The sequence below is a fragment of the Colobus angolensis genome, unplaced genomic scaffold, assembly GCF_000951035.1.
Source record: "Colobus angolensis palliatus isolate OR3802 unplaced genomic scaffold, Cang.pa_1.0 Scaffold133, whole genome shotgun sequence".
NCBI lineage: Eukaryota > Metazoa > Chordata > Mammalia > Primates > Cercopithecidae > Colobus > Colobus angolensis.
Window position 1 is genome coordinate 1,541,843 of NW_012114411.1, and position 13,449 is coordinate 1,555,291.

Below are 13,449 nucleotides of genomic sequence, written 5' to 3' on the forward strand. Positions count from 1 at the left end.
AACAGATGACAAGGGCAGCAGAAGATGACAGTGCAGCAGATAACAGATGTCTGGGGAGTCCCCTTTGGCAGCAGATCTCAGTGTGCTTTTCTGAAGACATCGATTAATGTCACTGCTTGTCCCTTGTGAGGAGCCAGGCAGGAGAACACTGCTTTTCTGCAGGTGTGTTGAGAAACAGAAACCTCAGGGCGAGATGGGGTGAGGCCACATCCAGACAGGGACAGCAGAGCAGGCTTGAATTCAGGCTCCTCAATGCCCCAGGTGTTACTCACAGGCATTTCCCCAGAGGATCTAAATCACTTTTCCAGGCCAAAGCTGGAAATCCTGAAATCTCCCTGACCCAAAAGGAACACTCATCATCTCACTGTTGTGGTTGAAATCGCCGCTCGTATTTATTGCAAAAGCAGAACAGAATGCACCTGTAGGGGTGCAGCCTCCACGGTTCTCCAAGCACGGGCTGTACATCACCCTTAGGCTGACCATTCCCTTGCAGGGGAGCAAAACTGCTTTGAGGAAATGTCCCCAGTAGGAATACACTAGAAGACGCACCTGCTATTACACCACGCTATGGAGAATACAGCTAATGAAGTGGTGGCAGAAGCTTGGCTGTGTGAGTGGCCTGGGGTAAAAGTCTCTCTTCTGTCCAGTCCAGAGCAGAACAGAGCCTTCTCCCCCTTGGATAGCAGCCTGCCACCAAGACTCAAGCAGCATAAGACTCATCTCGCCAGACTGGCTGTCAGAACAAGAAGCACCCAGCTTTCCTACAGGCGGAAGAGTGGAAATCTGACAGTGCCTGTCATTTCCGGTGCAGAGGACAGCATCACCAGGCCCTGCAGTGTCTGGGTGGTCTCTGGGGGGCAGATCCTAGTGAAGGGCCAGGAGCCTTTCTCAGTGGAACAGCAGGGAAGGGCCCTTGTTGGGTTGAAAGGCCACAATCAGAAGATAACCCAGAAAAGGCCACTCAGTTGACTTCTTAATCACACAACTGGGACCGCTCAAATGTGCCTGAGCAATAAGTATAGTGAATACTCTCATGTTTACTTATAGTACTGTCTTAAAAGTGTTCTTTCTGGAAAGGCAAAGAAGTGCTTTGGTGGTGTAAGGAACGGACATAAGGAGAAGTGCCCTGATGTACAAGTATTCCTATCGGAACAAACAAGATTTGTTGGGGGAAAGTGTTTGTATAAAGAAGAGATTGGAACGGCTGGAATGAGGCCTTTGGGAGCCTGGCTGGGAGTGAGGTCACGTCACCTGATCCCAACAGGCAAGGAGGTGTCTTTGCAGAAGTTCACAGCGTCTTGGGGCACCTCACTTTAAATTCAGAGACATTAGAAAACAATTACTGAGCAAACAAGAAGTTAGACGATAGCAGTGGCTGAGAGATTGCTCAGGTTCTCTCAATTTAGGAAGCAGTTTGATGACCCATGGCAGGCCGATCAAGGCAGTTGCCCCCGTGTTAACACGACCCATAGGTATCATCTTCAACTCGTCGTAGCTGGTGTTGGAAATCAGGTATAATTTATCTTGTTTAATTACCTGCTGCCCTGCTCCTAATTCAATTCCCTTCCCTGTGATGAGCTTATTAAGTCTTCACCTGCCTCCGCTGGAAGGAAAATGCTGGCTGGATAGGGAGGCCCTGCACGTGTTGATTTTCAGGCATCTTGGGTGCAAGGCCACCATCCCCTTCCAAAGATGTACAGTAAGGTGCCAGCAGGTTCGAGCACTAGCGTCAGCTCACCCATCAGGACTAGTGGTTGTCCTGGACTGGGGAGCTCAGAACCACCCTGATTTTCTTCTGAAATAAAGGCTAAGCACGTTGATTCTAAAGTGTTCTCTCCCCAGTCAGAGTTCTTTCTAGGCCGCTCTGCAGGCGAGCACACAGCACTCAGGGATCCCGCTGCTTCTGGACTGCCAGGCACTGTGTCTGGGATCGGGTCAGGAAGGGGCAGCGCGTGGGGTCTGACGTTGAGGCCGGCACCCAAGGAGAAAGCAAGCCTTACATTTTATCCATTTAGACTCTACCAAATGCGTGATTAAAAACAAAAACTCCTACAACGCTTGAAACAGCTGCATGTACAAAACCTCACTCATTCTCAATTACCGCCAGGATTGGCCCTGCACACCCGGCAGCCCCCGGGCCCGTTACCCGCGCAGGTAGGGGGCGCGCACGGGCCCCCGGGCGTTGATGTGCGGCAGCGCGCCCGCCGCCAGCTTCTCACTGAGTTTCTGGTTCGCCAGCTCCAGGTGGCGGCCCTTCTTACGTGCCTGCCGCAAGGACCTCTTGACCTTTTTCACCCGCTCCCGGAGCTGCCGGTTGCGCTTCTCCAGGGTGGCCACTTTCTGCTGCAGTTTCTTGACGTGGTCCTCCTCCTCAAACAGGGCCTTCTGCACCGAGGAGCACATGAGCTGGAGGCAGAGACAGCGTGCAGGGAGAGGAGGTGAGTCCCAGAAATTGTGCTGGGGGCAGGGGAGTCCCAGAAGCTTCCCCAAGTGCTGACAGCAACACAGACCCCGATTCCCCACCCCAGGATGGGGATAAACCCCCGGATGTCCTTGACGGTGACATTCCCTGCCTTCTACCCTGTGAATCCCGCCCGGGCCTCAAATATAGAGCCTCCATTTTGCTTTCCATACTTGGCTTCCTTGGAAGATGTCGTTTTCAAAGGATATTCTGAATTTTTGTCATGCATAGCAAAAAGGAAAGAGCCCCGCTTTGGTAAAAGACCAAAACCAGAAATGCACAGAGAAGGTGGAGAGTCCCGGGGATGGGGGGCAATCAGGTGACCTAATTAACAAAGGCTCTGATCAATGCTGGCCTGTCCGACTGAAGGGAGGGGTTCCCTTCCGCAAAAAGGGATTCTGATTGCTCCCTTCAGCTGGGCTGGCCAGCACACAGAAGGTGGATAGTTCACAGGAAAGAAAACGTCAATATCTCTTAAACGTATTAAAAGATGCTTATCCCCACTCATAATAACATAAAAAAAATGAAAGCCACAGTGAATTACTATTTCTCACATATTGGCAAAATTTCAGAGCCAGGATTTGGGAAAACAGGTGCTATCATACTGGGAGGAGAGTGTTGACTTCTATAAAGACCAATTTGGCTCTGTCAAAATAACTGCATATACCCTCTGATCTGGTAATTCTGGAACTCTCTCATATAAATACTCTCATGTGCAAGTTGCCACATGTGCAAACATGGCATTACTAAAAGATCGGGAACAAAAATATCCATCAAGAGAGGTCTGGTTCATTAAATTATAGTGAATCTACACAATGCAAAGGGCTGCCGTTTTTAAAGGAACAAGACAGCTCCGTGTGAATGGTGGTGTAGCAATGTCTGAGTGGTGTTCATATTGAAAAGCTGTGCAGAACAGTGTGTATAGTGTGATACCAAGAGTGTGAAATATGGCACCCGTCTGTGTCTGTTTAAATATGCATACGCTAGCTCTGGAAGCATGTGCAAGAAATGGGTAAGGATGGCTGTATCCAGGGAGCAGAGAGGACAGGAGTGAGAAGATTCATTTTCACTTTTGTACGTTTTGAATTTTGTATTTCATAGGTTTGCTTGTGTCCCCACCCAAATCTTATCCTGAATTGTAGCTCTTATAATCTCCATGTGTCATGGGAGGGACCCAGTGGGAAGTAATGAAATCGTGAAGGTGGGTTTTTCCTGTGCTGTTCTCGTGACAGTGAATAAGTCTCACGAGATCGGATGGTTTTAGAAAGGGCAGTTCCCCTGAACGCTCTATTGGCTGCCATCATGTCAGACATGACTTTGAGCCTATTCACCTTCAACCACGATTGTGAGACCTCCCTAGGCATGTGGAACCTTTATAAGTTACCCAGTCTCGGGTGGGTCTTTATTAGCAGTGTGAGAACAGGTTAATACAGTAATAAGGCTGGCATTTCCTTTATATGTGTGTGAACCTATATATAAAAAGAGGTATTCTCATCTCCAGTCTTTCTCCTCCCACCCATTTTACCTCATCAAAAGCTACATTCCCAAAGAAAGACTTGAGCCTCAACTTTCCTCTTGCTTAGAAATCTCCATCAAGTCGGGCTGGGTGCGGTGGCCCACACCTGTAATCCCAGCACTTTAGGAGGCTGAGGTGGGCAGATCACGAGGTCGGGAGATCAAGACTATCCTGGCTAACACGGTGAAACCCCGTCTCTACTAAAAATACAAAAAAAACCCACCAAAAAACAAAAAACAGCCGGGTGTGGTGGCAGATGCCTGTAGTCCCAGCTACTCGGGAGACTGAGGCAGCAGAATGGTGTGAACCTGGGAGGCGGAGCTTACAGTGAACCGAGATTGCGCCACTGCACTCCAGCCTGGGTGACAGAGACTCCGTCTCAAAAAAATAAATAAATAAAATAATCTCCATCGAGCCCCACTATCTACACTGCAGTATGGTGGTGATTGGTGAAGAGCTCAGACCCTGAGGCCAGGCTGCTTTGGTTTCCAGTCCTGCCTCTTGCACTGACGAGTGACCTGAGACCTTGGGCAAGCTTCCTAGGCTCAGAGTAGTAGACTCTGGGCTGCATTAGCCAGAACCCACTTCAATACTAAAGGATTGATTTCCCCAGCTTCTTGGAGTGCTGCAGACTGATAGCCCTAAGCTGAGTCTCTCTCCGGAAACTGACCCTGGCCTAAGGAGAGCTGCCCAAGGTCACGCCCCCTTTTTTGGAGCACCTGTATCCAATGACTGGTTGATACCAGTGTATGAAGACCAAGACCCCTCATCCCAACTTGGAAGATCTCTGAAGGGCAGTCCCCACTGCTAGGTGTCCTGGGGTAGGCTACAGCCTTTGTTGAAACTGGATCACAGGTCGATGTCTGCCTCCGCCTGTTCTTGCTCTTTTCCTCCCCAGGTATTAATCCTAGGAGCATTCTTAAAGACATCACCTACACTTTTTTTTTTTTTTTTTTTTTGAGACGGAGTCTTGCTCTGTCACCAGGCTGGAGTGCAGTGGTGCGATCTTGGCTCATTGCAACCTCCACTTCATGGGTTCAAGCAATTCTCCTGCCTCAGCCTCCCAAGTACCCAAGTAGTAGCTGAGACTACAGGCATAAGCCATCAGGCCCGGCTCATTTTTTTGTATTTTTGGTAGAGACGGGGTTTCACCATGTTGGCCAGGACGGTCTCGATCTCCTAACCTCGTGATCTGCCTGCCTCAGCCTCCCAAAGTGCTGGGATTACAGGTGTGAGCCACTGCACCCGGCCCACCTGCACCTCTTATTCCAAAGCCTCCATCTCAGGGAACCTGGCCACTCGCAATGGGATGATCATAGTTGTTGGATTTCATGAGTTAACTTGAAAAATGTTTAGAACCATGCCCTGGTGCACAGTAAATGTTCACTGTTAGCTGTGATGATAGGATAGAGTCAAATCTAAAGCCTTTACCTTTTGTGATTGGACCCGGCCAACATCTCCAGTCTTACTGTTCATCCTTCTGTTCCCACATTTTATACCCAAGACACACTGGGTCCCACCCAGCTCTTCCTCCAACACATCAGTGCTTTCTCATCCCAGAGACTCTTCCTTCTGTCTGGAGCGCTGTTCTCCCCAGCTCCGCCTGGCCATCTTGGAAGCCCTCTGTGGTCCCCTCTCGCAATGCTTTCCACCGGGTTTCCGTGTGTATGTAATGTGTCTCCCTCTCCAGTCTCTAAGGCACGCTGTAGCGTGCACATCCACACACCAAGCACCTGGTGGCACTAGGAGAATGTGACTCAAGGGCCTTGACATTCACAAGTCATAAGCTCCTGAAGGCCTAGTTCACATTGATTTTTGCATCCTTGTTGCCCTGGCCATTTTAGGCCTACAGTTAAGAAAAAGGAGCCAAGTGGAATGTTCCAGTAATACCTGTCATTTAATAAGAAACTCTGGGCTCCTGGGGAAGCCGCTGTTACAGGGGAGACCGTATGTGCAACACTGCCCTCTTCTGGCCAAAATGAGACCCCCCCCCCAAAAAAGATGGAAGGTGGGCATGGGAAATTCCTGGGAGAACTGACAGTATTTCTGTTGTCTTGTGGATAGATATTAGCTATGTAACTTAGGCTTTAATATGGCTAAGTACCAGGCTGAGCACTGTATATTGACACTCCCTCATTAAGTCATGAGTTTTCTACAAGTTATGGTAGATTCTTCAACCAAGAACAAGACAAAAAAGTCCAAAGTCCATGGCAGCAAGAGTATTGGGGTTTTGGAAGGCCGCTTGCTCAAATTTTCAAAGAATAGAACCCAATAGTGGCTGTAACATAACATCAAAGAGGAGTTGAAGGCAGGCTCGATGACGGTCTTCGGAAGCTGCGTTTAAAAATCATGAAAAATAGAGGAGGATGCTGGGACTTGAGTGATCACGTGTTAAGAGTTCTAAGACACAACATTCTTCATAGTCAGCCCTCAACTATGGACACAGCTGTTCTCCAGGGGAGCAAGAGGATGAATTTCACCTCCAGCAAGACTTAGAGCCCAGATGAAAGGATGACCTTGACCCAGGCCATAAAAACCAAGATGGAATAGAGGGACGCCTTGACGTGCATCTGTGTGTGTATCTGGAGGGAGAGGATCACTGAGATGGGAATGATAAATTCCCAAGCAAAGGTGGATATGCAAAGAGCAGATGGGATGAGTGGAGTTCCTTAGTGAACACGCCATTCTTTGGTCTTCATGGCCTCTAACATGGGCAGGGTTTGAGTTGGAGCAAAAGACATCGAAGGACTCGAGTAAGGTATCCGACATGACCAACATAGCACAGCCATGACCCAGGACAGCAGGCAGGTCTGTATCTCTGCAGCAAAGTGGGCCATGCCTCTGAGTAGGGGGAGCCTGTATCATGTGAATTGAGGCTAACGCAATCCAAGCCATGGAGCGGATGAAGCTGGTGGAGCCCTCTAGCATCCCAACTATCGCCTCAAAAGAAAAGCCTGTGTTTAAGAAAGCAAGAATTTCTGGAGGAGAGCTGTGCTTTCCAAAATGTGTGTTTCTTTAAGAAACACTCCTTCCTTTGGAATGCTTTCCGAATGAAATCCATCTCCTTTTAAAACTGCTTTAAAAAGAAAAGAAGGTCCAGACATGCTATTTGCTCATTTTACTTTGTGGTATTTTTTGGTAAAGTGAGAAGAGCAGTGAAAGGCCAGGCCAAGCTGAAACAGGTACTGCCATATTTTCTTTGAAGAAGAACCAGAGAGAAAGTCCTACAGGGCAGCCCTAAGAAACAGACTCCTCACAGGCAGGCCCCGCTCAGGGCTGCAGCACTCAGCGCCTCCCAGGTGCTTGGGTAGCTTCGGTGTTCGGCATTCGCCTGTCCAGAGCTTTTCTCTGGAAGTTTCCATGTGGCCAACAGGATGCCTAGCTCAGGACAGATGGGAAGATTGCCCTGGGAGCCTGCTCTTTTATTTTCAAAAAGACAAAAGTTAGGCTGGGATATCCATTCTTCCTTATCTGTCTAAAATAACACTTTTTAAAACCATCAAAGCACACATTGATTGTAGAAAAACATTTTTTAAAAATATGGGAGTAACAAAAGGAAAATCAAAATCAATGATTCTATGGTACAGAGATCATCACTGTGGACATTGTAATCTATTTCTTCCTAGTATTGTTTCTATGGGTGTAAACAGGTAACTATTTCAAAGAAAACTGGAGTCCTGCTGTTACTCGGTTTTCTGTTCTAATTTTTTTCCCCTTTTCATTTTATCATGACTGTTTTCCAGTCATTGGTCTGTACACTTCCCAGGAGTATTTCATGGGAGCTGGAGGAGGGAGCATCTGGTGGTTTCACCTGGCCATGAGGACTAAATCACTAGGCAAGACTGGCTCACTAGGCTGGGCGTGGCAGCTCATGCCTATAATCCCAGCGCTTTGGGAGGCGGAGGTGGGAGGACTGCTTAAGCCCAGGAGTTTGAGACCATACTGGGAAACAAAGGGAGACCCCCATCTCTAAAAAATAAAAATAAAAAATAGCCTGGCATAGTGGTGTTCACCTGTGGTCCCAGCTACTTGGGAGGCTGAAGCTAGAGGATCACTTGAGCCTGGGAGGTCAAGGCTGCTGTGAGCCATGATTGCACCACTACACTCCAGCCTAAGTTACAGAGCAAAACCCAGTCTTAAAAAAAAAAAAAAAAAAAAAAGACTGACTCAGGCTCACTAGTTATTAATCCCCCTATCCCCCTCTATCCTTAGGACCACAGGCCAACGGGGAGGGATGGCAAGATAGGTGCTTATGCATCCATGAGACTGAGTGGCCTTAACACGGCCTTTTTTGGTCACCTGTCTCCAGTTACGGGACAAATCCGCGGAGAACTCTTCACCCAGGTCTCTACCTGAAGTCTTCCTATAAATTTTCTGGTTTCCCCGGGAAGCTCAGGTGTGACAAAGTTTCACAATCAACATCTTGAGCAGCTAAGGAATTATATCCATGATACCATCTAGAATCACCTCTGTCATTTCCGAATGGTTTGGCTTCCATGTATTCATTCATTCTGGCAAGAAGCATTTATTCTGTGCCTGGTGCTGTATGATGCAGAAAGTCTTCCCCAGTTATTCTGCAATATAGCAAGTTTGTATGAAGCTAAACAAAAAGACAGTACGTTTTTAAAAAAAAAAGTATCTCATGGCACCAGACAGACCAAAGAGTCACCAAGAGGATTCTTGCCTTTCACAGCTGCTTTTAATTTAAATAACCACCTATAAAGACAAGACAAAGTGTACTTCCTGAAATGTAAAAATATAAGGGAAGAACAGTCCAAAAGCAACAACACAGACGAATAGCTTGCCTTTTTAACACTTTGTTCCTGTTCTCGGGATTCAAAAATGAGAAGGAAGAAAAAAGAAAACCCAGAGCAGTGATCAGGAAACGCTGGCCTATGGGCCACATCTGGCCCCCTGCCTGTTTCTGTGAATAAAGTTTTATTAGAACATAGCTATACTCATCAGTTTGTTTTGTTTGTGGCAGCTGTTGTGCTACAATGGCAGAATTGAGTAGCTGCAACTGCTGATTCCACAAAACCTAAAATCTGGCCCTTTACAAGGAAGAGATGCTGAATCTTAATCTCAAGAGGGGCTCAAGGCAAACGGAGGTGGGAATTGGATGGGTTTGGAGGGCAGCTGGTCTATAGGCAAAGAATAGACGAAGGACAGAGGTACTGAAAAAAACACCTGGTGCTAGAGACTCCCAAGAACCTCACTGCCCACATCTCACCCCTTTCCCACCACATTCAGATGCTGGTTTGTGATGATGGCTTTGGCTGCCAGGTCATGGTTCAAGGTCTCCATGATCCTTGTCAAAGGTCCCATTGACTCCATCTCAATGTACTGCAGCCAATGTTTGCAACTGGCTCCAGGTGGAAATGAACAAACCAGCTCTTCCCAACACGACTGACCAACTGTTTCTAAAATGCATCCCTTGACATGGGACAGATGCGCCTAGAGCCTGCCCCGTGCCCTGCTTGGGAACATCAACTCAGTGTGGAGAAGGGTCTGTAGGGGATTGCTCTGGTCCTGCAGTTGGTTGGTTAATTCTGAAAAGTTTACATGGCGCTGTGTTTTCTGACCCAGTGGAGGGCAGAGGCCAGGATTCCTTCATCATCCGCATGATTCAGGGACTCTGGGGAGCTTGGTGGGAAGCCACTGGGCCTCCACCCACGTCCTCCACAGTGTCTTTTGGCCTTTTCCATAAACAGATTGGAAATGCAGCTTTGTTCCTCCATCCTGCAAAACCCTTTAGAGACAGAGATCTGTGAGGAGGTGGGTGGAGAGCCACGTCCACGCGGAACAGTTTCCTGAATGACTCGACAGGACCAGGCTGAAGGATGCCCAGAGCTGCTGAGACAACTCCCAAAGCTGGGAAGTGACAGCAGGGCAGTTCTTCCGAGGACTGTCTGGAGGGACAACCTGAGATGCCTCTGGCTGCATGTGGCTTGGCAGTTTGTTCTCTGCTCCACCCGAAGTCAAAAGAGCTGCCTCCCTGGTGCCAAGAGCCCAAACCAAGGGAATGCTCATGCCCAAGCTGTGGCTGGAGGGGAGGCAAATGAAGAGGAGGGTGGAGATGGATCAGAGAAGAGGTTGGGGCAGGAGTTCTCTTTCCATGAGGCAGCACCCGGCCTAGCTGGGCCGGGCCACAGCAGCCTCTCTTGCGTCCGCTTCCTGATGCTGCTCGGGGAGAAGGCAGCCAGGCAGCATGGGTAGGAAGGGGTTTTGGAGTTAGGCAACTCTGGGACTGAATTCTGCCTTAAAGGATCCCACTCTCCACGTACCCAGATACCTGTTAGAATCCATGGTTCAGGGAGCCCACTCAACCCCACCATCGGGCAGTGAGGTCTCCCTTAATTAAGTCAAAGAACCTGTCTTGGCTCAAGTCACCTCATGTGTACAATGGGCCTAATAATGCCTCTTCCCTAGAACTGCTCTGAAGATGAAATCAGATGATAAGGGTAAAGCATCTGATGTGGCACCTGGTGTAGGATGAAGGACACATGAAGCTTTTGTGATTGTTGTTCGCCTGAGCTTGACCTTTGCTGCTGGAACTGCTCTCTCACCATACTAGGTCCTCTTGAGTGTCTTATGATTTTTTGTATCTAATTCCTTCCACTAATCTCTGCTCATCCACTGCTCACACCTTAACCAAATGATGACATTCTACTTCTTCTCCAAGTCTTGGTTCAAGAGTCACCTCCTCTGTGATGCCTTCCTGGTTCCTTCTGAAGTCTTCCTATAAGGAAGAGCCCTGTCATCTTTTCCTGGTTCCATTGTCAAGTTTATCGCATAGGGCTCTAACTGTTGGCTAGCCTGACTCTCTCCCAGACTGAGTCCCTTGAACACAACGGCTCCATCTTTTCATTCTTGCACCTACACTTAGCATGCAGTAAGCACTTATAATAAATGGATGAAGGGACGCAGGTTGAAATAGAAGCAAGTCATTTTCAATGACTCAAAAATGGACAACCAGTGAAGAAGCTGGAGCTACCTTTTAATGCTGAGGCTGGATTCACCATCATCCCTGTGAAGCTCCATTTCCCAGGAATACAGTTAGTTTTGCTGGGTGCAGTGGCTCACACCTGTAATCCCAGCACTTTGGGAGGCTGAGGCTGGAGGATCATTTGAGGTCAGGAGTTTGAGACCAGCCTGGCCAACAATGACAAAACCCCATCTCTACTAAAAATACAAAAATTAGCCAGGTGTGGTGGTGGGCACCTGTACTCCCAGCTATTCAGGAGGCTGAGGCAGGAGAATCGCTTGACTCGGGAGGAGGAGTTTGCAGTGAGCCAAGATCATACCACTGCACTCCAGCCTGGGTGACAGAGCAAGACTGTCTCAAAGAAAAAAAGAAGAAAGTTAGTTTTGACCATTTGTTCTGGTAAGATCTGGGAGCTGGATTCAAGGAGTCCTGAACTTGGTGTATTTTCCTTACTTTCTTTTCTGCCTGCCCCCACCTGCCCATCCCCTGCTGACTGGGTTATTTTGTACATCCCCATACGAAATCCCTTAAGGATTGAGGGACATGACGCAGATGAGAAAAGAAAATCCATCTTGGGAGGGCAGATGCTAGATGATGGAAAACCTGGGTAAATGCAGGAGAAGGGATCACATTTCAGAAGCTGGGGCCAGGGCCAGCCCTGCTGAGAGTTGGATTGCAGTAGCAGCTGGATGTGGGAAGAGGGGGCGAGAGGGGGGGGACAAGATCTTAAATGGCCAGGGGTTAAGTCTTGTTGATGGCCCATGATTAAAACCAGGAAACACTGAGCTGTCTTGGGTGAATTGCCTGCCATCAGAGGAAAGGGGGGTTTATTAGGTAAGTTCCACTACAGAGATCATAAAGCCATGTCTTCAGATAAATCTACTACAAAGGTTTCCCAAAGTGGAGTCTCCAGGACACTCATTTCATGAGATGTTTACATGGGGACCAAAAGGGTGGTTCTAGTTAAAAAAGGTTCGGGAATGCTGCATATTATGGCTTTCTCTCTAATGTAATGCTTAGGATCAGCTGTGCACATTGGTCCAGCATTAAACCTCTCTAACTTTATTTTACCTCAAATCTCATCGGCCTCTGGTGGAGATTTCCAACACACACCAAGAATAGACAACAAGAGTGTCTAGCTGCTCAGTTATGAGCAGCCTCCTGTGTTTCTCCCAGGGAGTTTTGCAAACATTTTCTCTTGTCTGTGATACAAAGAAGCCTGGGAAACACTAGGTCATGGAATACTGATTTCAACTGTCAATCCTTTTTCTAGAACTACCAAGGGCTAGAAGGGTGCTGAAATCACCCTTGGCTAAGAACTGTGATTTTTTTGTTCTTGTTTTAGAGACGGAGTTTCAGTCTTGCCCAGGCTGGAGTGCAGTGGTGCAATCTCAGCTCCCAGGTTCAAGCAATTCTCCTGCCTCAGCCTCCCAAGTAGCTGGGACTACAGGCGCCCGCCACCACACCCGGCTAATTTTTGTATTTTTAGTAGAGATGGCGTTTCACTATGTTGGCTAGGCTGGTCTCAAACTCCCAACCTCGTGATCTGTCTGCCTTGGCCTCCCAAAGTGCTGGGATTACAGGTGTGAGCCACTGCACCCGGCCAGAATGTGATTTCTTAATGCTGACCACTGTCCATGGTGAGTGCAGAGAAGGTGTCCAGGTGAAGTGGGAAGGAAGATGTTCTACTTTTTTTTTTTAGGTTTCCAGAAAATCCACATCACAGTGGATAGGGCACTGGTCTAGGTGCAAGGCTCCATCTACCTGGTGTCCTTGGACACTCATGGTCCTGTGAGTTACAGCATCTGAAAGACATCTTCCAACCTTCGATGCCTCTGCTTGTTTAGACAAAGCCTCCTTGGGGGCACCTCAGTCCGTAGCGAGTCACAGCCAGTCAATTCTCTCCCATGAAAACAGCAGGAGGGCTATGAGGGCACTACAGCCTGGCTGATGCAGGCTTTCCCTTGGGAAGGAAGAGCGCCATTCATGGTCTCTGGAATCTCAGGTTTCTGTAAAGATAAAGAGGTGACCATCGGCCCTCTGATGTGTGCTTAGCTTCCGTGGCATCCCAGGCCACAGGGGAGGAAGGGCAAAAGGACCTGATGATGTCTTCTCCCCACCATCCCCAGCAGTTGACAGGTAGCTGCCAGTGGGGTGCCTGGGGGCCATGCTTTTTCCTGCCCCGACCATGGAGTGTGGGTGTGCCAACCCTGGCTGATTGAGGTACACTGAGCCCCCCCATCAGCGCTTTAAGCTGTATGTCTTGAGTATTTGCTGTTGCCCAAGGGAAGAATAGGTCATTGGTCCAGTCAAAGCTTACCCCTTGCTCTGTGGACCCCTGTGCTTGGTCCTGGAAGGGCTCTGAAGTCAGGCTCTCCCTTCCGACGTCAGGGCAAAGCAGTGAGGCTGTGGAGAGTGGTAGGCTGAACCACAGATTGAGGCTGTGGACAGTGGAAGGCTGAACCAGGGACTGAGGCTGTGGAGAGT

The 13,449-nt window shown here is 48.5% G+C and overlaps 1 protein-coding gene across 1 annotated transcript in view; it reads right to left on the bottom strand.

The window, feature by feature from the left end:
* Positions 1–367: 367 nt before the first annotated feature.
* Positions 368–13,449, bottom strand: part of CCDC3 (coiled-coil domain containing 3) — a 155,033-nt gene continuing 141,951 nt past the window's right edge. Inside the window, exon 3 of the mRNA XM_011934229.1 lies at positions 368–2,406. Within this exon, the coding sequence (XP_011789619.1) occupies positions 2,143–2,406 (264 nt within the window). The 3' untranslated portion in view covers positions 368–2,142. The remainder of the gene's footprint in view (positions 2,407–13,449) is intronic.